General features: G+C 41.6%; 2 protein-coding genes across 2 annotated transcripts; one reads left to right on the top strand and one right to left on the bottom strand.

The window, feature by feature from the left end:
- Positions 1-2,073: 2,073 nt before the first annotated feature.
- RTF2 (replication termination factor 2) lies at positions 2,074-26,827 on the bottom strand. Its single transcript, XM_063172609.1, has 9 exons — positions 26,714-26,827; positions 25,364-25,458; positions 24,491-24,584; positions 23,691-23,830; positions 22,500-22,578; positions 8,626-8,739; positions 5,205-5,259; positions 5,022-5,114; positions 2,074-3,247 (listed from the first exon to the last, which is right to left on the bottom strand). The coding sequence occupies exons 1-9, from the start codon at positions 26,780-26,782 to the stop codon at positions 3,066-3,068; spliced, it is 921 nt and encodes a 306-aa protein (XP_063028679.1). The 5' UTR covers positions 26,783-26,827; the 3' UTR covers positions 2,074-3,065.
- On the top strand, positions 12,436-20,076 carry LOC134427086 (beta-1,3-galactosyl-O-glycosyl-glycoprotein beta-1,6-N-acetylglucosaminyltransferase 7-like). Its single transcript, XM_063172608.1, has 6 exons — positions 12,436-12,738; positions 15,215-15,521; positions 16,023-16,115; positions 16,791-17,821; positions 18,237-18,332; positions 19,067-20,076. Exons 4-6 carry the CDS (start codon positions 16,846-16,848, stop codon positions 19,291-19,293), a joined length of 1,299 nt encoding a protein of 432 aa, XP_063028678.1. The 5' UTR covers positions 12,436-12,738; positions 15,215-15,521; positions 16,023-16,115; positions 16,791-16,845; the 3' UTR covers positions 19,294-20,076.
- Positions 26,828-27,177: the final 350 nt, after the last annotated feature.

The following is a 27,177-nucleotide window of genomic DNA, read 5'->3' on the forward strand; positions in this document are numbered from 1 at the left end:
GCCACAACGAAACCGGTTCTTTCCCAAATGAGATCTGTGGTCAGTCTGTAAATTGAATTCTGTCACTGACCTGTAAGAGATCCTTGGATCCACAAGAAGTTCAGTGCTTGACAAAGCCACAGCTCTGACGTGGGCAGCAGCTCCTCCCCAGGATCTGGGCTCTGGGATGGATATTCACATTAAAACCCTGGTTTACAGGCAGAGCTGCAGAGGGGTTTGGATTCCATCCCTCTTACTCATTTTGAAGCTTGGTTTTAAGAGAAAAAACCCAACTCAATTATAATTTCTAGCTGTCAGGAAGGAATTCCATCAGCTCCATCCTCCAGAAGGAAATCCACACTGTCTAGCAGTAATCAGTTCCATTTGTGACCCTCCCAACAAAACCCTTTTTGTCTGTGATTTGTATTCAGCTTAGGACACGCTGATTTCAGCCCCTCTGTGGATTGTAATGTCTAAACAGCCTTTTTATTTTTAAATGCAACCAAGAAACGATTTGGCAGGGTCTGAATCTGAAGCAGAATCTCCCAAGTGCACTGGGGTCTGGGCTCACACAAGGCAGGACACTCACAGACAACTCTGTTTGTTCAGTTCAGCTAAGAATAGGACATTAGTAAGAAATATTTTAATCTAACAGGCATCATGTTTTGAAGGGAATTTTCAGCTTTCTTGGCCAATTTGAGTGGCATGTGATGATCTCATGGTGTGGCAGCTGGAGAACAAATGAAGCTGCAGCTCTGACCACTGAGGATGGGCTGGGTGTGGGAACTCCCAAACACAGTTTTGGGATTCAGAGGCAGCAAAGTGGAAAGAACTGAGGCAGCTCCAGGATGCTGATTCAGGACACAGAACCTTCCCCTTGTGCATACCTGGGTCAGCTTTCACCACCAGAGTGAGAAGGAATTTGCTGCATTTCAATCCCATCCCCAAATTCCACACCAAAACAGCCCCCAGTTATACAACTGGCACTAACTGGATTTTTTTTTAGATTTTCAGAAGGGAGGCCAAGGCTTGAGCAGCATGGAAACAAAACTGCCCCATGAATTCCCCAGCAGTGCCCCATGGATGCAGTGCTGCCATGTGGCACCTCACAAAACACAGATTTCACATTCTGAGGCTTCTGCAGTCTTCAACTTTCACCAGCATTCAAATTCACCTACATTAAAAGAAAATTAAATTGCCCTCTCCAACAAAGAGCAAACCACAACAAAGCAAACATCCTGCAGCAAACTATTCCCTTGAATCCATTAAAAATTGCCAAGTCAACGTTCCAGAGCCCATCCTGGGCTGCCAACAGCACCAGTGGCACTCTGGGCTCCTGTCTGCCACCAGCTGTGGCAAGAACTGCATCACAGACCAGAAATATTTCATATTCCAACCAGATTTCATATTCCACATGCCAACAATACATCACATTCCTTCCCAGCTGGAGCTCTGTAAAGGGAAGGAAAAGCCCCCACTGCAAACACCTCCAGAAACCATAAATGGTGTAAGGTGGGCATGGGGGAATATTGGACACAGCCCTGGCAGAGGGACAGAGCTGATGGACCCAGGGGTACAGGAAGAATCAGGCAGGAATTTGTTCTAATGAGAAAATCAGAAGAAAAAGAGTTTCTGTTATGGCCCAGTGGGCAGGAAAACCTGGGACCAACAGCTTGCCTGATTTATCACTAACAAAGACAAATAAACTGAATATTATGTTTCTCTGTGTATTTTTAGCAAAGTATTAACTACATCAAAAGCATTAAACTAATTCCCTTTAGGATTTATAACTGCTGGAAGTAAAAGAAAAGTGCAGTCCTATAAAACACAAATAGGATTTTAACATGTGTTGTCAAACAGAATTAAACTGCAAATAAAAACCCTACTGTGGGACACCTTTAGTGCAGAAATTTCATTATCTGTAAGCAACAAATAATAAAGGACCATAATGAAAAGAATACAGAACAAGAACAAAGCTGATCCCCAGCCATGCATACAAAATGTGCCTGAGTGCTTCCTGGAAGCTCCAGCAAACCTCAAACTGTTTGATGTGCTCACATCTCTGGGAAACAAAAAATTCTTATTACCACCATAGAAACTCTGCAGCAAACCAATTTTTAATTATACCTATCAAAATAATAATAAAATCCCAGCAGTTTCATTCAAGCTGTTTGAATCATGGAGACCACCTATGCAAATATCAACAGAGCATTTGAATCTCCAGGTAACTACTGCCAATTATACATGGGGACACTTTTAAAATTATATTACAAAGATAATTAATCATTTTCACACACAAAGGTAACAAGGTAATATCATGCAGCGGTTTTTAAAGCCTCCTACTTTCTGCATTTCTATTCTGGTTAGTTTGTGCCAGGATTAGAAAAGCAGATTTCAATTTTAAAAGAGGGAGAGAGGAAAGTGAAGAAGTTCCAGCCTTCCCTCTGGTCATTCCATGTGGGTATTATGGGATTCAGACATTAGCAAGGGAATATTCTGCTGCTAGAAACAGGCTACAACAAAGTGGACAAGGACGTTGCACAAACATTTTCATGACTGTGCTCTCATCTACTCTGTCAAAGGTAAATTATTTGAAAAAATCTGCAGAAGCTTTTAGAAATATAAAGTTCTACTGAGGGCCCAGTTGGCTTGACAAAAAAAAAAAAAAAACAACATTAACGACATTATTTCTATTTTTGCTGTCAGAAAGTTACAGAGGGCTTGAATTCTGTAGTAATACACTGAAAGCTGTAATTACACAATTATTTTGTGGCACAAATCAACAGAGGAGGAGAGCAGGAACTTCTCCTCTCCTCCTCCTGAGGACACTGTGAGGATAACATCCAGCTGGGAGGAGAAAAGGAGAATTTTTGTGCAAAAATTCCAACATTTCAGAATGAAATCTGCTGCTACAACGTGGATTCTGCTGGTCTGCTTATATTCACCAGAAGCTGCAGCTGCAGACACAGGTTCTCCAGCTATGGCCAGGTTTGTAATCAACTCACAAAGAGGAATTGCAGCACAAAAGTTCTGCACAGAGGGAGCCATGGGGAAGGAGGGAAGGAGCCAGGGTGCTCCCCATTGTTTCAGAAATAGTAAGCTGTGTGAGTAACCCAGTTGGAACACTCCTCCTTGGAACGCTTCGCTGAGCTGTGAGTTGTAAAAATAGATTTGTAAGCCTCAGACTTGTCCTCGCTGTCTGCAATGGATCTCTTGGTGCTGCTGGAAGCTTTACTGACTTTTCCTGGGACTGCTGGGTTTCCATTCTCTGAGGGGAAAAAGGAACACAGTGAAGCATGACAGCTTACAATGGACAAAGGTGGTTCAATAAAGATGAAAAACGGTGTTTGAAAATTTAAATATATGCATTTTTCAGCTCTCTCATAAATATTTCCCGTAACTGGATGCAACAGCTTTTAGAATTCACACTCAAAATAGATTTAGAAATTTGAGAGAGGAATTCTGCAAATCTCTTGCACTGCAATTCAGAACTGACAACATTTATTCCTCCAAGTGAAAAATGCCCGATGAGCTCTGGTGTTTAGCAACATGAAAGCCCCCACAGCCTGCAGTACTGTTTGGAAATCAGCTCCCAAATGCCAAAAACTGAGCTTGTGCCACACCTTTCCCCAGGGAACCCCTCTGCTCCCTTCATTCTCTGCAAAGTTATGGCCAACAACAATGCTCAGCATCAGGAGATGTCTGCAGTGGGGAAATGCCCATCCCCTGCTCCTCAGACCATTTCTCTCAGTGTATTTTATCTCCTGCTACATAAAAATCCTTTTTTTTTTTTACTATTTCATCTCCCAAGTTGAATGGATGGTGTTTGAAAAAGCCAAGTCTCTGGTGCAGAGAAATGAATGCAGAAATTCAACATCCTGAGTCAAAGTAAGGCACAGGGGTTCCCAAGAATTGGGTGTGCAACCCTAAATCCTCACAGAATTAATCCCAAATGCTCACAGAATTGGGTGTGCAACCCCAAATCCTCACAGAATTGGGTGTGCAACCCCAAAATTGTGTGTGCCACCTCAAATCCTCAAAGAATTGGATGTGCAACCCAAATCCTCACAGAATTGTGTGTGCAACCCAAATTCTCACAGAATTGGGTATGCAACCCCAAATCCTCACAGAATTGTGTGTGTAACCCCAAAATTTTGTGTGCAACCCTAAATCCTCACAGAAATGAGTGTGCAACCCCAAAATTGTGTGTGCAACCCCAAATCCTCACAGTTTTGTGGGTGCTATGCCAAATCCTCACAGAATTGTGTGCCACCCCAAATCCTGACAGAACTGAGTGTGCAATCCCAACAGAAACAGTTTCAAAAAGCACTTTTTTTTTTTTACACCCTCAGAAAATAAAAACTTCATTAATATTATTAAAATTACAACATCCAGGAGCAATTCTCATCAGCTGGGATGAAATATTTTTACAAGTCTCTCCTGTATAAAAGCAGACAGTAGAGGGCAGGTCAGGCATTGCTGATGGAATTTCAGCTTCTCCCAGTTTATCTGCAGATCATCATTCTCAGATTCTTCCAATTATTCTGATTTTTTAAGGTACAGGGTTTAATTCTTCCCACAGAAACCTCAGACTTTAAAGATGTACCTATTCTGTTTGAAAATATCAGTCTGGGGACATTAAACAGCAGAATAAATAAATATTAAATAAAGAGAAGGCACCATTCTTTGGATTTAAGGCTGCTGTAGGTTCATCAGTTCATCCTAAAGTTCTATTCCAGTGTTCCCAAGGTCCCACAGCAAATCAGCAGGTAAAACAGAGGATTAGAAGTTAAATAATCAGGGTTTTTTAACAAAATTCATTCAAATAAAATGCCATACCATAGTTTTTGATCAACTGTACATCAGGAAACTGCAAATTCTCCCCCACTACATCACAGCCAGGAAAACAGACACAGCAAACCCAAGAGTGTGTAAATAAGAATTTCTAATTTCATTAAGTCAAGTTCCCAACTTAAAGCAATATTAGAATGACATAAACAAGCAAATCTGGCCCCATTTTCACATCAGGATTAATCACCAACCTGAACTTTTGGTGAAGATTATCTGCCTGCTTTCCCCAGAGCTGGAATTGACACAATCCTTTCCACTCTTAGCTTTTGAAGGACCTGGAGAATCTAAAAAAATAAATAAATTTTAAAAAACAGAAAAATGAAATCCTGACAGCTTCAGGACTCAGAAGGTGAGACAGAATTTGAGAATATTACCTGCAGAGGGCTCTTGCTGAGAAGCTGCTGCTGCTGTCTTGCCTTTCTTTGATTTCTGAAACAACACAAGCAGAAATCTGTACAGACTGAAAGGAGATAAAACTCCCAATTCATATTTGATACACACACAATTGAATTCACAACATTTTTATTTCTTACCCAGTAGAACTCTTACTTCCACATTTTTTTGTATTATTTCTACATGGAAAAAATAATGATCTTGAGAACCCTGCAGTTACATTAAAGAAAACTATGCAGGACAAAATTGGATTTGTCTGGATTTAATATTTTGGGTTGCATACTTTGAAAAGGGGGGTGTGTTATTTCATTAAATGATCATCAGAACCCACCCAGCAGCACAATAAATTGCACAACATTAATAAGACACAATTAATTGTAATAAATAAAGATGGTTTTCAATAAAAATGTCGGAAGAATCTGGAATCTTGTATCCACTCAATTTTGTTTAGTCCATAAAAAATTCCTCCTGGGCACCTGCCAATAACTGAACCCTCTGCTGCAGGATTGTTTGGGAAGAAAAGATGCAAATAGTTAATCTAACTATTTAAAAAGCATCTGTGCAGCAGATTTTCCAAATTAATTTATGTTTGTACAGATTAAGAAACAGAAAAAACAAGAAGAATCCCATTACTGGCTTTGATTACATAAAAAGATGCATTATAACAGTCATTAGCATTATTCTCACTGGACACATTCTGAATTGTGAACATGTTGTAAGACACCTGCACAAACTCAAAGAAAATAAATATATTGAATTCTGTTCTAAAGCTCAGGAGAGCCCCTGCTGTGGAGCAGAGGAGCAAATGCCACAGCCAGTGTTGCTGCAAGGCTGCCCCAGGAGGGGGTGGCAGAGGATCAGGGCTGGGCTGGGGGCAGCTCCAGGAACGCTTTGGGTGGGCAGGACCCCAAAGCTCATCCCAGCCAACCTTCCCCAGACAGAGCAGTCCTGTCCACTCTGCCCTCCAGGCTCCTGGGAAACCCCAGTGACATCTTCAGACATCTTCTCATGAAAAATCCTTTCCTTAGGACATTGATTAAACATTGATTATCTGCTGCTGTGGAATGCAACAGGTGCATCTGGGATTGGTCTCATGTTGGATGTTTCTAATTAATGGCCAGTCACAGTCAGCTGGGTTGGACAGAGAGCCAAGCCACAAACCTTTGTTATCATTCCTTTCTATTCTATTCTTAGCTTAGCCAGCCTTCTGATGAAACCTTTTCTTCTATTCCTTTAGTAAAGTTTTAATGTAATATATATCATAAAATAATAAATCAGCCTTCTGAAACATGGAGTCAGATCCTCGTCTCTTCCCTCATCCAAAAACCCCTGTGAACATGGTCACAGTGCAGGGGACTCCCACCTTTTCTAGGGGTGGATTCACCAAGAAAAGTCATTTCCCAGATGTTTGTAACTCCATGGATGCATAAATTCACCATGCAGAACACAGACTGGAGAGATTTCAGTATGGGCACAGTGACAGCTGAGCTTGAATCATTTTTATCCTGATCCCAGCTGCATCTTCCTGAGGCTTTGTCTCATGGGGATAAAGAAAAGGGGTTTGTGCTTCCTGCCCCAAACAGGGAAGGGAAGGGAAGGGAAGGGAAGGGAAGGGAAGGGAAGGGAAGGGAAGGGAAGGGAAGGGAAGGGAAGGGAAGGGAAGGGAAGGGAAGGGAAGGGAAGGGAAGGGAAGGGAAGGGAAGGGAAGGGAAGGGAAGGGAAGGGAAGGGAAGGGAAGGGAAGGGAAGGGAAGGGATCTGGATAACAGCACCAGGACAGTGGGAATTGTGCTGCCACAGGCACTGGGGCTCCCAGGCTCAGAAGTGCAGGGACAGCAGAGCTGGTTCCAGCTGCAGGGACCAGCTGGGGCACCAAGGTCACCACCTGAGGCTGAGAGATTTGCAAATCCTGTCCTGTAATTCTCCACCAACCAAACAAATCCCATTTGCATGTTCCTCCAGGGCACACAGAGCCCCAGGAGCAGGGCACGGTGTCCTTTGTGCTGTCACCCTAAAGCCACAGCTGCCCTGCACACTCAGGCACTTTGCTGGGCAGAAATTGTGGGCAGCATCACCTCCCAGATTATTCAATATTATTTGCTCCAAAGCTGCAGGTGCTTTGTTAGGGCCCTGTTCCTAAAGAAAACCGAGTGCCACCAACCACTCACTCATCTGCTGAGATCTGCAACAGTCTAGCAGCAAATTATAAATTGATTTTTCACCCCAAACTTTTAACTACCAAGCACTGAGGGGAAAAAAAAAGAAAAAACCCTCTGAACAGACACCATGAGATTATCACTTTTATGCCAGAAGTCATCAGACATGAGATGCACAGACTGTGAAAAACAGGAAGCAGAGCAGCAGGATTTTTATGGAAAAGCATCCTTTTGATGTATTGCCCAGGCCCAGAGATGCTGCACTGGCACAGATGAATACAGCCCCTGTGATGAGGAGGAATCATATGCTCCCCAGCAAGTAAACAAGCATTTGTTTGAAAACAAACCAGGGAAATATTTGCATGGCAAAATCAAGGGATGAAACCTCCATCTCAAGTCTCAGAGGCTGAAAGCATCAGATTTATGATTTATGATTTATGTTCCTGAGATCCAGCTAAGCCTGAGCACCCTGAACTGAGTCAGCACCAAAGGTTTGCTTGCTCTGGCATCCTCCAGGGAGTTCAGGGAAAACAGCAGTGCTGACAAATCCCCAAATGCAGAAGTGCCACTGACAAGCACAGAACAGCTCCCAGCTCACAGGGCAGAGCTGAAGGATTTCATTTCCACTGCATTTTACCTGGGCAGACAGCAAAATGCAAAGGCATGAACAGCACGGTGGGAATTAGGGCAGCAGTGATTGCTGAGGACTCTGAGAACCACAAAACATCCTCAATTTCCACACTCTTACAGCACCAGCCCAGGAATGCACAGACCCCAACATCCTGGTTCTGACAGAGGCCAATAAGAACCATCTTATTTTATAAGATCAAAAAACTGATGCTGTCATCAGGAACCGCCACAAGAAATACAGGAATGATGTAGCTCATTACTAGAATGAATTCATTCCAAGAAAACCACAAAATATTGTTCCATTTTACCCCTTTTGAGTGCACAAGGCACTTCCTGCTGGTCAGGAGAAAGTTTAGGATGTACAACTTCGAGATGTTATTGGTCAAATACACACAAGAAACCCCACTGCTTTCCAAAGTAGTGTCTGAATACAGCACAGCTCATGGAGTAAAGTCCTCCATCTTTATAAAGATCAGCAAATCTAAGAGCAGATTCACTGCAGACAAGAATTCTTTTCATTTTATAATAAATTATAATTATATAATAAATGTAATTATATAAAATATATAAATCTAATTAGATAATAAATAATAATAAATAATGTATAAAAATCTCACCTTTTCCAATTTACTTTTAAGTCTTCTTTCCTCCATCCTTTTCTTCAGAATTTCCACATCCTCTTTATTACCATTAAGGACAATCACATCTTCCTCTTGAAAGGGAACACCACACTTCATGAAAGAAAAGAAAGGACAAAATCACATATTTCTTTTTCTGTCTCCTATAAACAACAGTCTGAACTAATTATTTTATTTGTGTATTTTCTTTTCATGGTTTCCTTGTTTTACTGGCACAGATGTACTTGAAAGTATTCCTAATTAATATTGACTCAATTTACTGAACCCCACAGCTAAAACCCAAAAGTACCTTCTGATTTTTAGTTATGAGTGTATCTGATTAAGACCTGGATGCCATTCTGCTCTTGAATGTGTCTTTCACCTTAGTGAGATAAGAAACAACAATTGATGGGAGCAAAGGTGTTATTCCTCCACATGTGGAACAGACAGCAAATTTTTCTCTTCAACTGGTAGACAGAAAAACATGAAGGGTTTTTTATTTGGGTTTGTTTGGTTGTTTTAATTTTACTGTGGGAATAAAAAGGAGTCATAAAGGCAGAATAATTCATTACCCTTGCCTTGCTGCCTCACTGGATTGTATCACAGAGACCATACCCTTATCTGATTTATCAAACACTCCCAAGTTTCCAACTACTTTCATAAATTAATCTGGATAATGGCTGTAATGTGCTCTGTGTACCTCCACATGTTTCATGGTTGAAGGCACAAATGTTTTCCTGTGCACATTTGCAATAATTTGATGTACCAGCCCATTGACCATGATGTTTTCTTGTCTAAGATCTCAATTTGCCTTTTTTTTTTGTTTATTTGTTTTTGTTTTGGGGGGTTTTTTTTGTTGGTTTTTTGGGGTTGTTTGTTTGTTTTTGGGTTTTTGTTTTTTGCTTGGTTGGTTGGTTGGTTTTGGGTTTTTGTTTTTTTTTGTTATCTTGTTAAATGCTTTCTATTAATCTGCAAGATTAATTTATAATCCTACCTCTGCCATTACTCTCCTTTTTCTAAATGAAGGTTTAGAAAGGTTACTCCTGTATTTGCAGGAGGAATTAAACAAATGAAAGGACATGTGGGCAGGACTTTGCTCAAGTGCTGAGCACAGCTTCAAACACGAACCTGAGACTGAGAGGAGCACCAGGGTTAGAGAGAGGCACAGCAGGCAGGAAGAGGAGAAGTCACACCCAGGAAAGGGGGGAGTAGCTCACATTTCTCCATTTCTGCTCAAGGAGAAATCCCAACCTGGGGTGATCTCACACTTGGGAGTGAGAAGAAAAAAAAATCAAGAATTTCAGTCCAAAATCAAGAAATTGATTGTCAAAATTGAAAGTCAAATCAAGAATTGACGAAATTGAAAGTCAAAATCAAGAATTTCAGTCCAAAATCAAGAAATTGATTGTCAAAATTGAAAGTCAAATCAAGAATTGACGTAACTGAAAGTCAAAATCAAGAATTTCAGTCTTCATTCTGTGACAGGAGCTGGCAGCTGACTTGACTCTAAAGAAGCCCCACAAATTCCTTTTCTAGGGTGGTTTCCTAACACAGCATTTTTCAAACATATTTTGTCAGCAGACTAATTCCATTAAATGTTGCATTTTTAAAAGAGCAACCAAATTCAGGTTCCCTTCTGGAAAACACAGGCTGAATTGTTCAAAACTGAAAAGTATTTACAAGAAACAAGGAAATGAGGACAGTGTTCTTTCCATTCCCCGAAAAAAAAAAAAAAATTTGCCATGACAACATTGGATTATGTCAGAGACCATACCCTTCCAAACATCTTAATGAGATAAAAAGCAGAAAGAAGTTTCAGTTCTGCAAATTCAGATGTTTCTTCCTTCAGATTAATTAATTAAGGTCTTGGGGCAGATGTTTCTTTTATGATATCACAGGGTCTCCTCTGCTGTGCCTTGTTTATCTTGGGCCTTTAAATATAGATGAAGATACTTGCTGAGTTTTTAGCACCTTGAATAGTGGACATTCCTAAATTACATTAAAGTATAAAATACAAGATTTTTAAAGTACTAATGAACTCTTAATTTAAGATGACTTTCTGAATTCTAGAGTTTACAGTTTCAGCTGCCTAAGACAAAAGTTGTACATTATTTCTTGCTGTAAACTACATGGACACATTTATTTTTTTATGGCATCTAAAATGCAGTTCTGTACATGACTACTCCAGTCTAAATGTAACACAAATAAGCAACAGATAAAAAAACAGATAAAAACACAAATAAAAAAACAAATATGTTTTCATACCTAAATATTTACACCAGTGTTACAGCCTGGTGTCTTCAGAGAAACCTAAAGGCTCTTTCCCACATTTTAACAGTGAATTCCTGCAGTTCTCCTGAACATAACCATTACCAGGAAATGCAAAATTCCCACCAGGACATGGGACATGGATGGCCACAACCTGAGCGTCCCTCTTCAAACGGGGACATTTAGGAGGAGGATTGATCATCTCACTGTTCATCTCCCAGCCACACAAGCTCATGTATTAAAAATTATTCTTGCTTGCCACATTTAACTAAAACTTGTTTTAAGAGAGAGAAATTTCCAGAGGTTTAGCCATTAAAAGTTCAGGAGCGTAAGATTTGCTGAACATGTTTTTTTTTAAAATGTCACCTAAGCCAGACATGCAATGGGTCAGGGAGCAAAGGACAAGTTGGGAGCAGTGGAAATTTCCCACTTAGTCATTCACAGAATGTGAACTTCCACTCAGGAGCTGCAGCATTTACTTCCAAACCAGCTCAAGAAAAATCCTCATTTTACAGAGTTTATCTTAAAATCAGTGATAATTTTGTACCTGTCGCACCTGCAGCTGTGCCTGAACTTTGAGGTTTTCTCTGTTTATTTCAGACCAACATGCTATTTTTATCAGAATGTTTCCTCCCAATCCCAGCACATATAAGCTCAACTTTCCACTTATTAAAGAACCTTTAAAAGGCTGTAACAGCAAACTGTGTGTGTGTGAAGGATGGTTCAAAGAAATCTGCTCCACACCTTTCTGGCACCAGAGAACACATAGGGTCAACACCTCCTACTGTATTTCTGCCTGGGGTTCATTTTACACAGACTTTTGAAATTTTACAATTCGGGGGTCTGCCCTTGTTTGTTTGCTAATCTAAAAATTAGAGTTTGAAGGGCTGGGGTCTTACAGAACTTGTGGTTTCTTTATCTGAGTGTTCCAAGCATGGCACACGGCTCTATCACACACATTTACCACACACACCTCCCTTTACTGCTACAACACTTACATTCTGTTTATTTACATTCTGTGATTTATAATTATTATGTCCTTCTGCCTCCCATCCATTACCAATCTATTTTTCTAGCCTTTTGTATCAGCTCTTCTCATTTTCCTGGCCCAGCAGGGCTGGTCCTTTGCTGACAGAAGCATTGAGCCACAGCACTCACACCTAAACCTGCTCCTTATCTCCTGACCCACCAGGGTCTGCACAAGGGCCAGCAGTTCCATCCAAACCCTTTTTTTCTTATCTCAGGGCTTGATCCCCGTTTTGCAGAGGCTGTTACATTTATAAGAGGCACTCACGCTGAATTCTTTCGCTGACTTACACTTTAATTCTTTCTAACTCCCGCTAAGCCGCTTCTCCCAAGTGAGGTCTGTGCTTCCAGGAGATATTTCTCTTTTCACCAGAGATCCTTTTCAAGGAGATTTATTCTCTTTTCAGCCGCCAGCCCCTGCGAATGCCGGGCAGCAGAACCGGAAAGTTTCGGCAGGCGAAGAGTTAAGGTCAGGAGGAGGAGGAGGAGGAGGAGGAAGAGGAGGAGGCAGCTGCCAGTGCTGCAGCCGCAGCTCGGGGGGCTCAGGTGGGACGAGGGGGCACACACGGCGTTGTTCCTGCTCCTGGGTGATATTCCCAGCCCCGGGCGATATTCCCAGCTCCTGGATAACATTCCCAGCCCCGGGCGATACTCCCAGCCCGGCTCCGGCTGTTGTGCGGGAAGGCAGCAGCGTTCCCGGACAGCACTGCGGGATGGAGCGCTCCGTTAATGGTTAATTGCCCTGCTGAAGGACAATGAGCCCCCAAATCATCTTTTTTATTATTGTAATTATTATTATGCTGCCGTCTCCTGGACCAGGTAAGGCTGCATCTCTTTCTTCTCGCTTTTTCCTTATGTAAAGTGGTCATTTTACTGAGAAAACGCTGCGCCAAGCTTTACACTTCCTTTCCTTCTTTACGAAGGATGGAGGTCATTAGTGCTAATTGTATTCTAAAAATCACAGTATTTATGCAACTTATTATTTTTACAGCTCTAGAACTTAAGGGTTTAAGTAGCCTGCATTGTTTTTGTTTTAAATTACTGTGAGGTCAAATACACAAGGGGAAAAAAACATAACAGGAAAAGAGGAAAAATAGCAAAGACAAACACTAAAACTTCATAAATTGGCTGTATATGCAAATTACGGAGTGTTTTTAAATAATTATTTAAATAACTGGGTTTGATGGAGAACTGTTTTTACTCAATGCATCTCAAAGTCCAGAAGCAGACTCCATGTTCTGACCCCCTTTTAAACAAAAAGCAATGGGAAAAACGTTTAAAAGAACTGATTTTAACATTTTAAAAAGGATTGAATTAGTCTTCTCTTGTTTATAAAATGTCTACATTAATACCTGTGTAAATACCTTTCAAACAAAAAAAATCAGCTGTAAAAAAGTTGAAATAAGTATTTAATGCAGTATTTAATGCTTTTTCAGCATTTCATTAGTAGATGAAGCATTCCCAAGTCATTTGTCTCACTAAATTACAAGGTCATACGAAGCAAACTTGATCTAAACTTTAATATTAGGCAAAAGCAAAGAGCACAGAGAAACCAGAATGTTTCAAGGTGCAGTGATGCAGTCCTAAATGCAATGGCAAAAAGCAAATGGAGTTGTTACCACAAAAGGCACAGTGTGTGCTAATGGGGTCTCCATTTCACAGCCTTTTCCAGTCATCATCATAATTCCCCTTTCCTCTAGAGTTTACTTTGTTAATTGAGATGGAGTATCTTAGGCTTACAGCAATTTTCTGTAAAGCCATGTCCTTAAAAGCATCCACAAAGGTGCTTGGAAATCTCTGCTGTTTTTTCTGTTATTCCAAGAATGTCACACACTACTTGCAGGAGTTTTAAAAATTCATACAACTCTAGATTTAGAAAACCTGTGCACAAGGTAGGAAATGCTGAGTTTCAGAGACATTCTGCTAACAGAAAATCCTTGTCATGGCACTCTTACATAATGAGACTCAAGGGCAAGACAGTCCCAGCAGGGTCATCGTGGACAGTGGACATTCCCAACAGGATCTCTTGCTCCTCAAGGGCAGCAGGAAATTTGGGATAAAAATCCTTCAAGCAGATAGGGCTGAGAGAATGCTGCTAAACAACAAATTTCATATCCAGTGGCACTGACAGCTGCAATTCCAGCTCTAAGTCTGGTACCAAAAAGCTTTCATTCCATAATATCCTCCCGAGGCTGAAAGATGTCAAATGCTCTCGCAGTTCCCCATAAACATGTTAACACTGGAGAGGAATTGCTGCCTCTTACCTGATTATGGGCTGTTTGTGTATTTTTATGCTGCCATAAAAATACAGTTTCTAGATGTCACACAGTCCAGTAGGAAAAAATCCATGGTAAGCACTTAACAGCCTGAAAAGCCCCAGAAGCTATTACTTGCAGGGTAATAAAAATTCAGGGGTATGAAACAAGCAGCTTACAGCTTGGCTCTCTGGAATTACACTTTGCAACCTGTCCAAAATGTATTTAAGGAAAAAAACCTCCCAAGCACCCTCATTCTGGACAGGTTCAGAGAATATTCCAAGTTGGAAGGGACCCACGAGGATCACTGAGTTCAACCCCCAAGTAAATGATCTGTACAGTGATGAACCCGCAGTCTTGGTGTTATTTTATATTTAATCAGGTATAAAATCCTAAATATTTTTACATCTGCCTGCTGTTTTTAGTGTAATTCTTATATTCAGAATGAACCTTCCCTGTGACACCACAGAGATCTCATGACATTCACTAATTCAGAGGAATCTCAATGTTCCTCCTGCCAATTATTCCCTCAGAATAAAGAGTTTATCCAAGTCCAGCTCTGTTAGAACCCTAGCTGCTGAGAATTTTAAACTTTCTGTACTACCAGACACTAACCCCCAAGAGAACACTACATTTAACCTGAAGCCATAAAAAAGCTTCCAAAATTAAATAACAGAACTAAGATTCTAAGTGTGTCGTTTGAATAGAAGTGTGCAATATCACATAATAGAAAACCTAAAATTTAAAGGTTTAGAATGTAGTAATATATATATAAAGCAAAATAGAAGTTTTAGAGCAGAAGGTAATCCTTCTTCACATTCTTCTTTACCTTCTTCTTCATAAGTTTAAGTAATATTGTGTAATGATGGTAATTAGGGCTCCACAGAAATCAGTGTTTCCCCAAATCCAGCCCCTGGGTATGAACATCATGGTCCTCAAGAAACCCCTCTGGGCTCTGGCACAGAGAGGGTTCTGTGAAAATCAAATTAATGGATTTAATGTCATTTTTTAATGCAGAAATGCTGCTTTTCCCCTTGCAGTGGCATCCCTGCTCTCCTGCTTTCTGCACAGCATCCAGAGGTTGCCCCGGACCTGATTTGCTGCAGCGTTTTGCTCGGGTGGATGGATGGAAGGCTCCCATCAAGGTTGTTTACCCAGTAAATGGATCCCTGAGGAGCTGCAAGGCTGAAATCCCCTCCTGGGAGCTGCCTGCCTCCTGTTTTGCTTTGAGCTGCCTAAAGAGCATCCCAGGATGGTGGAGGAGCCCTGCACCTAACAGGCAGCTCTGCTCCCTGGAACGTCAGTGGGAAGGAGGCACCATTCCAGCATGAAATCCAGGGCATACCAGTAAGGAGGAAAAGATAAATACATTCCTTCCCAACAGCCTAACAAGATCTTAAAAATGTGGGAATATGGAGGATCCCTTCCCTGGCTTCAATTTGTTTGCTTGATGCTTTTTGAATTTCATGTCTCATTGGTGCTTTAATTACAATGCCCTCTTTATTTTCAAGCTTTTAAAGGACATACTGAATGTTTTATTAAAAAAAAGTATTTTCCACTTCTTTCTAATGAAAACCTCGAGCCTTCTAACCACAGCAGCATTCTTCTAATGAAGCTATCTTTATAAAAATCTATTTTTCTCTGTTTCTGTTTAAAGCCAAATACTTCATGATTTTGATAGCTGCAACATGTAAAATATTTCAAGGTGACATGCAAATTTTGTTTAAAAAATCATTGAATGAAAGAAGAGAAAATTAATTACCTTTAAAATAAATTTAAAATGTTTAAAAAATTAAGTATTGAGCTCAATGGGAATTGATGCACCTTCTCCTTGGTATCTTTCTCTAGAATTTTGTGCTTCAAGGATAAAGCCTTCATGTAATTGCTGTGGGATTCAGGACTGCTGCACTCTCATTCTTCTGACTGTTCAACAAGGCAAAGGTAAGGAAAAACCACATTGGAAAAACTCCTGTGCTAATAGTGCTGCAAATTGGTTATCTCAGAATGCCAGTACTGGCATTGTGTCCCTATCTCAGGGTATGCACAAATACCAAAAATAAGAAATGAGTGTTGTCCCCTTGTTCAGTTTTCCAAAGCTCAAATACAAAGATGTCAGAGGAAAAAAAAATAAAAATCTCAGAGTCAGAAACATTAGCTGCCTTTATAAGGATAAAACCCAGTGTATTTTCTGGATTACGTTTTAGCCTCTTCCTTCTGTTTATTTAATAAATTTTCTGTTGATTTAATTTACTGAATTCTGATCCTCTGGCAGAACTTCAAGTTTCCCAGGCCTTGAGGAAATCTCAGCAGCAGCTGCTCCTGAACACTCAGAGCTCACTTCTGAGCACAGGGATCTCCCACCTGAGGGGCTCAGACCCTGGTCAAGCAGTGAAGAATTCAAAGCCATTTTGGGTCCTTTTGTACCATTTTGAGATCATTTTGTCCTGGAAAGAAAAAATTCCTGCCTTGTGGCTCTGCATTCCCAGGGCTGAGTGCTGAGTGGGCACACACAGTTCCTCCTGGTCACAATCCCAACATTTATAAATGCAGCACAAACGTGGCATCTCTTTAAAAAAATAAACAGGTTCTTTCCCTCTTTCTCACTTTTCCTTTCAGATGATCTGAATGTTTAATTGGACTATGATAAGAAGACAGGAGCTGGAAGTAAAAGATGAACCCACTTCATGCAAAGAAATCCAGATTTTTAGTGTGTGTTGCTGCCTGTATGTCCATCTACACCTTCATTTACCTTACGGTTCCACTTTATGACGAGTCAGATGAGCAAAAATTCCAGGTCAAAAGAGCAGAGTGTGGTTTTTACCCCGATGAACTTTGCTCTGCTCTTTTTGTGGGGAAACCTGCAGCCTCTAAAATTGGAAACTTTTGTCAGAAGTCCTACCAGCCCAAAGCCCTGAGCTGCATTCAGACTTCCTGCAGCTGCTCCACAGTGCTGAAGACTTTGCATTTTATCACCAGCCCACTGTCAGAGGAAGAAGGAAATTTCTCCTTGGCATACATTATTACAATTCACAAGGAGCTGGAAATGTTTGTGAGGCTGCTAAGAGCTATTTATATGCCTCAGAATATTTACTGCATCCACATTGATGAAAAGTCACCCAGAGGTTATAAAACTGCTGTACAGAACATCGTTAACTGCTTTGAAAATATTTTCATTTCCTCCAAAAGAGAACACGTTGTTTATGCAGGGTTTTCAAGATTACAAGCTGACATTAATTGCATGAGAGACCTCGTTAACTCCAAAGTTCAGTGGAATTATGTTATTAATCTGTGTGGGCAAGATTACCCCCTGAAAACAAATAAAGAAATCATAGAATATATAAAAACCAAGTGGAATGGTAAGAACATCACTCCTGGGATAGTGCAGCCCCTGCATGTGAAGCACAGGACAGAGGTCAGCTACAGGGAGTTTGTGCACTCAGGAGTGCCCTACGTGTACCCAGCAAAGGTCAGGAAGGCTCAGCCCCCACACAACCTCACCATCTATTTTGGCAGTGCCTATTACATCCTCAGCAGGGCCTTTGTGCAGTTCACCCTGAGTGATGCCCGGGCTAAAGCTCTGCTGGAGTGGTCCAGGGACACCTACAGCCCTGATGAGCACTACTGGGTCACCCTCAATCGATTACCTGGTAAGAGTTGGCTATTTGTGCTGCAAATAAACCCAGCAGGGCAGGGAGAGGCTGTGAGCTCGGAGCTGAACAGCTCTGAAATGCAGAAATAAAATAATTTCTTCAGCTTTGCTGCTGCCCTTTAGAAAAGTCATCTCTGGTGGCTGAGAAACAAAGCTTGATTGCAGGAAATGGCTATGGCAGTGCAGAGCAGGATTTGGGAAAATGCTAGTTAAAAAGAAGTTTTTTGCTGCATGAAAGCTTTTGCTCTAAAGAAATTTTAAAAAGCAGTAATACTGAGAATGATACCTGTTCTTATGACATAAATATCTGCAAATAAATAGTTAATGTGACTGCAGTTAAGAAATGTCCAGCAGTGAAAATTTTCCCTGTAAGAAGTAGAAAAGAATCTTATCAGAGCCTTTTGTTTTGAAAGATGCTCCAGGGGCTACACCCAATGCAGGCTGGGACGGAGACCTAAGAGCCATTAAATGGAAAGATCAAGAAGGGCTCTCACACAAAGGCTGCAAAGGTAACGTCAGTTTTGATCATTAACTTAAATTTCATTCACTGGTGAGCATTAATTGTTTACATATTATTTAAAGCAGCTGTTAAATGTGCCTCAGTGGTCATATATAATTGATTTTGGAAGTGTTAAATAAAACAAGGCACCCTATAAATTACTACACTATATCCAATTGAAGAGATTTTAGATAAATGTTATATTAATATATGTTAGTTGCATATTTTATATATTTTGAGATGAGCACAGTATCCATACACTGACAACCCTTCTTTCAGCCCCTAATTACCAATGCACTAATTTGACTGATCAGGTCTCAGTGGAGGGGCTTTACCTGACAAGGATGTTTGTCAGGAACTTTCATCAATATTAGCTTGAATCCCTTCAATTTGAGCAACAATAGGACAGAATAGTGCTGGCCACATGGAAAGCATGCAGAAATAATTAAAATCCCCAAGTGTGCAAGCTGAGCCCGGGTGTGATTGAGCAGGGAATCCCAGCAGGAGCTCAGAACATCTGATGCCCACCTACAAGATTTTATTGAGCAGAGCAACATGGCAGGGAAGCAGCTGGAGGTAACAAACATCTATTTATGTAAAACATAAACATTCTAAATGTCTTTATAAATTGTGGCATTATCCTCCAGCTCCATTTCTATGGAGAAATCCAAAAAAACGCTTTTTAAAAAACGCTTCCGCTCATCTTCCCGCTGCTGGCACACCTCTTCCAATTTATCTCTGCAGGTCATTACGTCAGAGACATCTGCATTTATGGCCTGGGGGACCTGCAGTGGATTATTGAGTCCCCCCACCTGTTTGCCAACAAGTTTGAGGCTGGCAGCAACCCGCTGGCCCTGGAGTGCCTGGAGCGGCGGCTGCGGCTGAAGGCGCTGCGCCAGGCTCGGGTGCCCATCGAGCAGCACTGGCGCCTGCAGGAGCACAGCCCCTTCAACATGCAGCTGGATGTGTGAGCCAGCCCCTCACAGCACGCCCTGGGCAGCAGACAGCAGGAAATGTGGATGTGCACAGCCACAGCTCTGTGCATCGAGGGTAAAGCACAGTCCTGCACATAAATGGGTTTATTTATTCTGGTAGCGATGGGTTCGTTCCCAAAGAATGCCTGAATTCAAAGGGGGAAGTTCATAATTCATTAAGTGACTTGTTCAGCTGGAAAATTAATATTCCTCGTGTTCACAGCCAAAGCATGAAAATAATAAAATGGAAGCAGTGACTGAACAAAGATAAAATACGGAGAAATAACAGATTAAAGTCTTGGCCACTGCACGTCTCGTGAAATGTTTTGAATAATGAAGTTGATGTTAAAATTTCAGAGCTTGTACATAAGTGACAAGCAGCTTGTGACACAGCCCATGCCACTGGGGGGTGAGGGGTTGTTTTTGTTTCCTATGGCCAGCCACATCCCTAATTTCATTTTGTAGCATGGCAACATCACTGCTGCCCTTCCAGGCTTTGCTCCTGATGACAGAAGGATCCTGCAGCACATGTTTATCTCCAAGTCTCTGTTCTGAGTCTCTGCAGGAGTTTAGGGCAAGGAGACAGGGAGGATTTGAGGCCAGGGATTACAGGAAAACTGAGCAAAAAGCCATTTTTCAAATGTTTTTCCATCCCAGTGTACCTGACTGAGAGAAGCAAAGAGCCTGCAGCAAGTGCAGTAACACCTGGACAACTCACTTGATTAAAAACTGCAGATTATTAATAAAAATGAAATAAATAAATAATAAAAATTTAAATGGGGCAATTTCAATGCAATCTTCAATATGCACCCAAACCATCCCTGAGTTTTTACAAGAAAACTGGCCTATTTTGATTGAGCCTATTCCCAAAAAAATCAAATGACCCAACAACAGGACATGCAAGTTCCTTGTTCCAAACTTATTCCCAGATTGCTGGAACTTTACTCCTCATTTTCCCACACTAGTTTATTGGAAACATCATTTCTGCAAATGAACTTTAACCTAAAGAAAGGCCAGCTGGTCCCTATTTATTTACAAACTCAACCCAAAGGCCTGTGCTGGGTTTCATGGATAATCCAGGACTTATCCTGAGGCTAAATATTGCTGAAGATAGTTTTTTTATGGAGGGAAAAAAAACTAAAAAAGAAAAGGAAAATAAAAGCCAGGCACATGTTCATGCTGAGCTTGTTGAGAGTCTCTCTCCAAACCATGACTGAAGCTAATGGGTGTCTGGCATGTACTAATCACAGCAATATTCATAATTAATTTCTCTCCAGTCCACTGTGGGGCACTGCCAGCATTTATCTACTCCATGATGTCTTTTACAATGAGAATGGAAGGTTCCTCATTGCCATCAGTGCAGCAAATCCAGTCTCCAGCTTTCACCCCTGGCACCACCACACAGAAAAATTGTTGTGCATCACTTGCAAATTGAATTAAAATGAAAAGTTCAATAGCCAGGCACTGTGTATCATGGGCTCCTTTTGCAGAAACTGGACCAGGCAAAAAACCTGCACAAAAAGGCCTCTGAAAATACAGTTTTGGTATGACTTGGAATTTCTTTGCAGCATGACCTTCTTTGCTTAAAGGATTTTGGATTTGAAACAAAATTTTAGGAAAATCATCATTAAACCATTCTCAAGTAATAAGAAATAATATTCACCTCATTATTGTGATTACATGACCACATCACCTTGAAACACATGGAAAGCCTTCACACATGAATTCTGTGTTATTAAGAGTTTCTCAATCAGACCTCAGCAAATATTTGTTAATTTGGTGCCCTAGGAGCAGAAAGTTCCAAAGTGACCCAGGAACCACTGCTGCACACCCAGCTCTGCATCTGACAGCCATGGGCATAAATTCAGAAAAGCTTCATATCTAAATTAAACCTGGGGTTAAGTGTTTGGTATGGCACAGAGCTGAATATTTAGGGCACTAGTTCAAGTTTGTGTTTACTTGACTGTGAAAACAAGTCCAGAATAAACTTTGGAGTGATCCAAGAAAGTACATTTTAAATGTAATCTTTGATTACATTTTTGGAAGTTGAATGTAACTCTCAAAGTGACCCCCAGAAGGACTCCAGCACCAATCCCAGAACCTCATTCCTGTCCCCACACACTTCTAACATATTTTACATGCACAGGAACTTCTTTATCAATTATTTCTAGAAGAATCTTTCTGAATATTATGAAGAATTTCCAGTTGCATGCTAAATACTCATTACTGAAAAAATGCCAGGAAAAAATATGTGAGATTCATTTGGTTTTTATAAAATTACCAGACTGGCCAAACCATGGGCAAAACATCTCACTCCTGCATTTTATGCTCTGGTTACACCCATCCATCAACAAAAATTTAGATGCAAACAAAAAAACCTCATTAAAAATAAATGAATATCTGCCAAGAGGAAACAAAGCCATTAAGACAGAACAAAATGAGCACTGAAAGCAGCAATATGAGACTAAACCTTACAAAATTCAACAAATTGCCAAGACAAAAGTGTTTCTCTCCCAAGTCTTGTTTAATATAAATATACTCCATGTTTTATACAATATCAGGGCGTTCACAGAAATTAAATAACTGCCCAATCTTGCTGATAATGAAAGCAGTGATAGGAAAAAAGGGTATTTGCTCATTTTCTCATTGTCCTTAGCTACAAAAAAAACCCCTGTACAATGAGATCAGCTATGTGAAATTAGATCAGTATTTTCTACAATAATTTACAGAACTGCTGAGAATTCTACAAAGTTGGCCCCACCCAAAAATAAAAAAAAGCAATGCCCAGTGTCCTCAAAAATACAAAACATAACCTGAACATACAACCAGTTTAACCATAGAACAGGTACTGAGAAAACACAAGTAATGTGCATTCAGGAAGAAAAAATTACCAAACAAAACCCCCAAAACCAAACCAATCGCCCTTTAAAAAAACTGAAATTAGTATCAAATATTGGGAAAAAAAAAAGTAGTAACTGCACAATATAACTCTGAGAACAAAAATACTGATTTTTATAATTATTTAGAATATTTTTTTAATTTAAAAGGCCATGTAGAAATACTTAAGGCAATCATGGAACAGAACTTTCACAAGTTCCATTTCAACTTGCATACTGAGATTAAAAACTCCCTTTTTAGAGCAGTGAATGCAATTGTATAAACACACACATGGCCCAGCTGCTTCCACAGCTGGCAAAACTCACCTTGTGACAAACTTCTGCTTTAATTTCCTTGAGAGCACGCTCAGAGAACACACAGCCACAGTTCCTCAGGAAGCAAAACCTGCCAACAAAAGACAACACACAATAATTTTGGGGGAATTAAGCGAAATCTGTGCAGTGCTAGCAGGTCACAGCCCACCTTCGTTACAAGTTCTTGCACCTAATCAAACTACCAGCATAGCTAAGTGGGTAATTAATTTATTATTAATTTGCACAATGTAAAAAATGAATGAAAAATACTGGCTACATTAAACCACAATAGGTATTTTGGTTTTTTATCTTGTGTATCTCCTGGCTAATCCCTCTCTGGAGAAGAAATTCTTTGCAACCATTAAGCTGTGAACTCCTCCTCTTGTCATCCCTCAGGTGACACAGAAGTTGCTGCTCTGCCCAAACCAGGCTGTGAGGAAATCTCCTGGCCCAGAGCAGTAAAAAACAGATTTACTGCAGGGCTGGGACAGAGAATCCATCTCCAGTCTGATCTGACACAGGGAGAGGCAGAATGTGAGGAAAGGCTGGGAAAGCTGGGATTGTTCACAGGAGAAGCTTTGGGCTGAGCTCAGTGTGGCCCTGCAGGGCCTGGAGGAGCCCCAGGAAAGATGGAGAGAGGTTTGGACAGGGATGGAGGGACAGCACACAGGGAATGGCTTCAAACTGCCAGGGGGCAGGGATGGATGGGATACTGGGCAGGAATATCCTTGCCCAGAGCAGCTGGGGCTGCCCCTGCATCCCTGGCAGTGCCAAGGCCAGGCTGGATGGGCTGGAGCCCCCTGGGACAGTGGAAGGTGTCCCTGCCATGGCAGGGGTGGCACTGGAGGAGCTTTAAGGTCCCTCCCAACCCAAATCAATCCATGATTCCAACTCCTTGGTGTGACTCTAAGGGAGGTCACATCCCATCTCCTGTGCTTCAGCCCCCAACAACCTTTAGGCATTTTCCTCTGCCAACACTGCCCCTACTCCTTCATTACACATCTCAATTCATTCAGGAAAAGGTGAACTTTTACCTTTCCTCTTAAACATACCATGAAAGAACACCCAGAAGCCTCTTGAGCTCTGAAAGTTCAAGCTTTAAAGCTGCCAGCCAGGCAGATATTCCCCCCAGCCCTGGGTTAGCTGCTGGTTCCCATTCCCAGGCAGTTTCCCTGCTCTGAGTGCAGCCTGCAGAGCCCTGACCTGTGCCTGCCGTTCATCTCCAGCCCCACCACGGAGCAGATGAAGCGTGCAGCCTGCAGGTCGTCGTACTTGTCCCCCTTGATGCTCTCCTTGTCCCCACCCCAGGCTGGGTTATCCACCAGCTGCAGCTCTGTCACGTTCTGCAAAGGAAAAACACAAACCTGCATCAGAAACAGGAGGGCACTGCTGGGGACACAGCTGGAGTGCTGTGCCAGCTCTGGGCCCTCAGTCTGGGAAGGACATGGAGGGGCTGGAGAGGGGCTGGGAGCACAAACCCTGAGGGAGCTGGGGGTGCTCAGCCTGCAGAAAAGGAGACTCAGGGGTGCCCCCATCACTCTTTAAACCCCCCCTGAAAGGTGCCTGTGCTCAGCTGGGCTGGGCTCCTTCTCCAGGAACTGACACAACCAGCTCAAGCTGTGCCAAGGGAAATTTAGGCTGGATTTTAGAAAAAGGTTTTTTTCCAGAAAGGTGAGAAAGTTCTGGAATGGCTGCCCAGGGAATTAAACACCCCTGGGTGTGTTTAACAAAGCCTGGATGTGGCACTGGGTGCCAGGGTTTAGCTGAGGTGCTGGGGCTGGGCAGGACTCAATGATCTGGAAAGTCTCTTCCAACCTGGTCATTCTGGGAATTCTGTGAAACCTTAAGCTTTTATTCCCTGTGATTTTTGAGCCATGATAACAATCCTTAACATTTCTGCCATTGTGTTTTGTTGTTTGAACACATTAATCTATAGTTACAGCAGGACTCATGAATTAACATTTTGTTTTAACTTCTCACAAAGTTAAACACAAGCTGTTTACCTTAATGCTCTTGATGTGGGATGCAGATTCCATGGGGGTTTTATCAGGGGATTTGTCCAACAAATATTCAATGATGGCATCTTTGTTGTACAGCCTGCAACATAAAAATCCCAGTGGTTATACTGGGGTGCCATAATGTTTCATATATATAATTTTATATTTCTAACTTTAATAGCTCTTATATTTTCGTATTTAATTAATTTTACTATTTTAATATAATGCTATAATATAATATATAATTAGTATTTAATATAATACATGGGGTTTTATTTTAATATATTTAAATTAATTTTATATCACTTAATTTTGTGGTCAATATTTTATATTTATAAGTTCAATAGATTATTAATAAATTAAATAATTAAATATTTAAATAATTTATTATATATTTATCTAATTTTAATAGACTACTATAACATTATAAAAATCTATTCCATAATTAATATTTAATATACTACATTAAATTTGATCTCAATATATTTCAATTAATTTTATATAATTTAATTTTGTATCTGTACCTTTATATTTATAATCTTAATTTATTTTATATTTTACATATAAAATTATTTTAATATATTTTTGTTAACTTTAAATTATTTAATTTTGTAGTTATAAGTCATATTTATAATTTTAATTGATTTTAAATAATATAATATAGTAATATATAATATAAATTATATATATAAATAAATATATTTATATATATAAATAAATAAATTATTATTGAAATATAATAAAATAATAATATGATTTTTAATTGATTTTTATATAAAATAAATGTAATATACTTGAATTAATTTTACATTATTTAGTGTTGTATTTAGAATTTATAATTTTATTTTAACTGCTGAGGAGTCCCTGGCACATTCCCACCTGCCCAGCTCACAGGCCACGATGGGCCGGCGCAGCTTCTCCTGGCTCAGGGCACAGTAGAACCACCTGGCCACCAACTCAGCAACTTTGTCAACCTGCAGGGAGAAAAACACTCATTAGCTAAAAAATTGTAAATTATTTAAGCATAAAATCAGCTCATATGTGAAGCATTCAACAACCCCCAAGTTTCTTACCAAACCTGCTTGGTGCACTCACAGTTAATTCATAAAATAACTTCAGCCAAAGATTTTGGCAAAATTCCTGATCAGTTCTACAGCACCTCCCTGGGCGGTTCCAGTTCCTGAGCCCCTGTCCATGGGGAAATTCCTGCTGTGCCCACCCTGAGCTGCCCTGAGGCCGTTCCCTCTGCTCCTGTCCCTGTCCCTGTCCCCTCCTGGCAGGGAATTGCAGAGAGGGAAAAGATCCCTGGGGATCCTCCTGTGCTCCAGGTGAGCCCCTTCCCACTCCTCAGGAATTCTCCATTCCCTTCCCACTCCTCAGGAATTCTCCATTCCCTTCTCACTCCTCAGGGATTCTCCATTCCCTTTCAGCTCCCTCAGGAATTCTCCATTCCCTTCCCACTCCTCAGGGATTCTCCATTCCCTCCCCACTCCTCAGGAATTCTCCATTCCCTTCTCACTCCTCAGGAATTCTCCATTCCCTCCCCACTCCTCAGGAATTCTCCACTCCCTTCCCAGTTCCCTCAGGAATTCTCCATTCCCTTCCCAGTTCCCTCAGGAATTCTCCACTCCCTTCCCAGTTCCCTCAGGAATTCTCCATTCCCTTCCCACTCCTCAGGAATTCTCCATTCCCTTTCAGCTCCCTCAGGAATTCTCCATTCCCTTCCCACTCCTCAGGAATTCTCCATTCCCTTCCCAGTTCCCTCAGGAATTCTCCACTCCCTTCCCAGTTCCCTCAGGAATTCTCCATTCCCTTCCCACTCCTCAGGGATTCTCCATTCCCTCCCCACTCCTCAGGGATTCTCCATTCCCTTCCCACTCCTCAGGAATTCTCCATTCCCTTTCAGCTCCCTCAGGAATTCTCCATTCCCTTCCCAGCTCCTCAGGAATTCTCCATTCCCTTCCCAGTTCCCTCAGGAATTCTCCATTCCCTTCCCACTCCTCAGGGATTCTCCATTCCCTTCTCAGTTCCCTCAGGAATTCTCCATTCCCTTCCCAGTTCCCTCAGGAATTCTCCATTCCCTTCCCAGCTCCCTCAGGAATTCTCCATTCCCTCCCCACAGAACACAGGCCCCGCCCTGAGCCGCCCCCAGCGCCACACTAACCCAGGGGCCCCTGTGCCTCCCCGTCCCCGCAGCCCCCCAGCCCTCACGGATATCTCCCCCCGGACCTTCTCGACTTTGCGGGGCCCCTTGACCAGCTCGTGCCGCTTGGGGATGGTGCCGCCATCGCATCCCATGGCGCTTCCGGGTTCTCCTTCCTCGCGCACTTCCGGGTACGCCGATCCATTTCCGGCGCACTCCAATGACGCTATTGCCTAGCAACGATCACTTAGAAGCGTTCAGTGTTGCTTAGCAACGGCTGGCTGGGGGCGTGGCCTTGCTGCCTGGGCGGGGCGAGGCGGACGAGCCCATCGCGCCGGGACCGGGTGTGTGCGGAACGTACCAACTCAGCGCGGGGGGGGGGGGGAAGAGGTGTTCCCAGCGCCCTTCCCGCCCCTTTCCCGCAGGTTTATCCTTTATTTTTATGAGGAAATCCCCCGGGATGCCCATTTCGGGAGGATTTGCGGCCAAACCAGGCGCTCCCGGGGCGGTGAGGGCTGGCGAGGGCGCTGAGGAGGCGCGTCCCGCCCTC

Source organism: Melospiza melodia, chromosome 19 (assembly GCF_035770615.1).
Source record: "Melospiza melodia melodia isolate bMelMel2 chromosome 19, bMelMel2.pri, whole genome shotgun sequence".
Classification (NCBI taxonomy): Eukaryota; Metazoa; Chordata; class Aves; order Passeriformes; family Passerellidae; genus Melospiza; species Melospiza melodia.

Excerpts from the sequence above, each read along its gene's own strand:
- LOC134427086 (XM_063172608.1), top strand. The coding sequence starts at position 16,846 with ATGAACCCACTTCATGCAAAGAAATCCAGATTTTTAGTGTGTGTTGCT. Across the intron at positions 17,822-18,236 it reads CACCCTCAATCGATTACCTG|ATGCTCCAGGGGCTACACCC; the intron begins GTAAGAGTTGGC and ends TTGTTTTGAAAG. Across the intron at positions 18,333-19,066 it reads CTCACACAAAGGCTGCAAAG|GTCATTACGTCAGAGACATC; the intron begins GTAACGTCAGTT and ends TTATCTCTGCAG.
- RTF2 (XM_063172609.1), bottom strand. The coding sequence starts at position 26,782 with ATGGGATGCGATGGCGGCACCATCCCCAAGCGGCACGAGCTGGTCAAG. Across the intron at positions 8,740-22,499 it reads AAGCAGAAGTTTGTCACAAG|TGTGGTGTTCCCTTTCAAGA; the intron begins GTGAGTTTTGCC and ends TCTTTCATGAAG. Across the intron at positions 5,115-5,204 it reads TCAGCAAGAGCCCTCTGCAG|ATTCTCCAGGTCCTTCAAAA; the intron begins GTAATATTCTCA and ends TTATTTTTTTAG.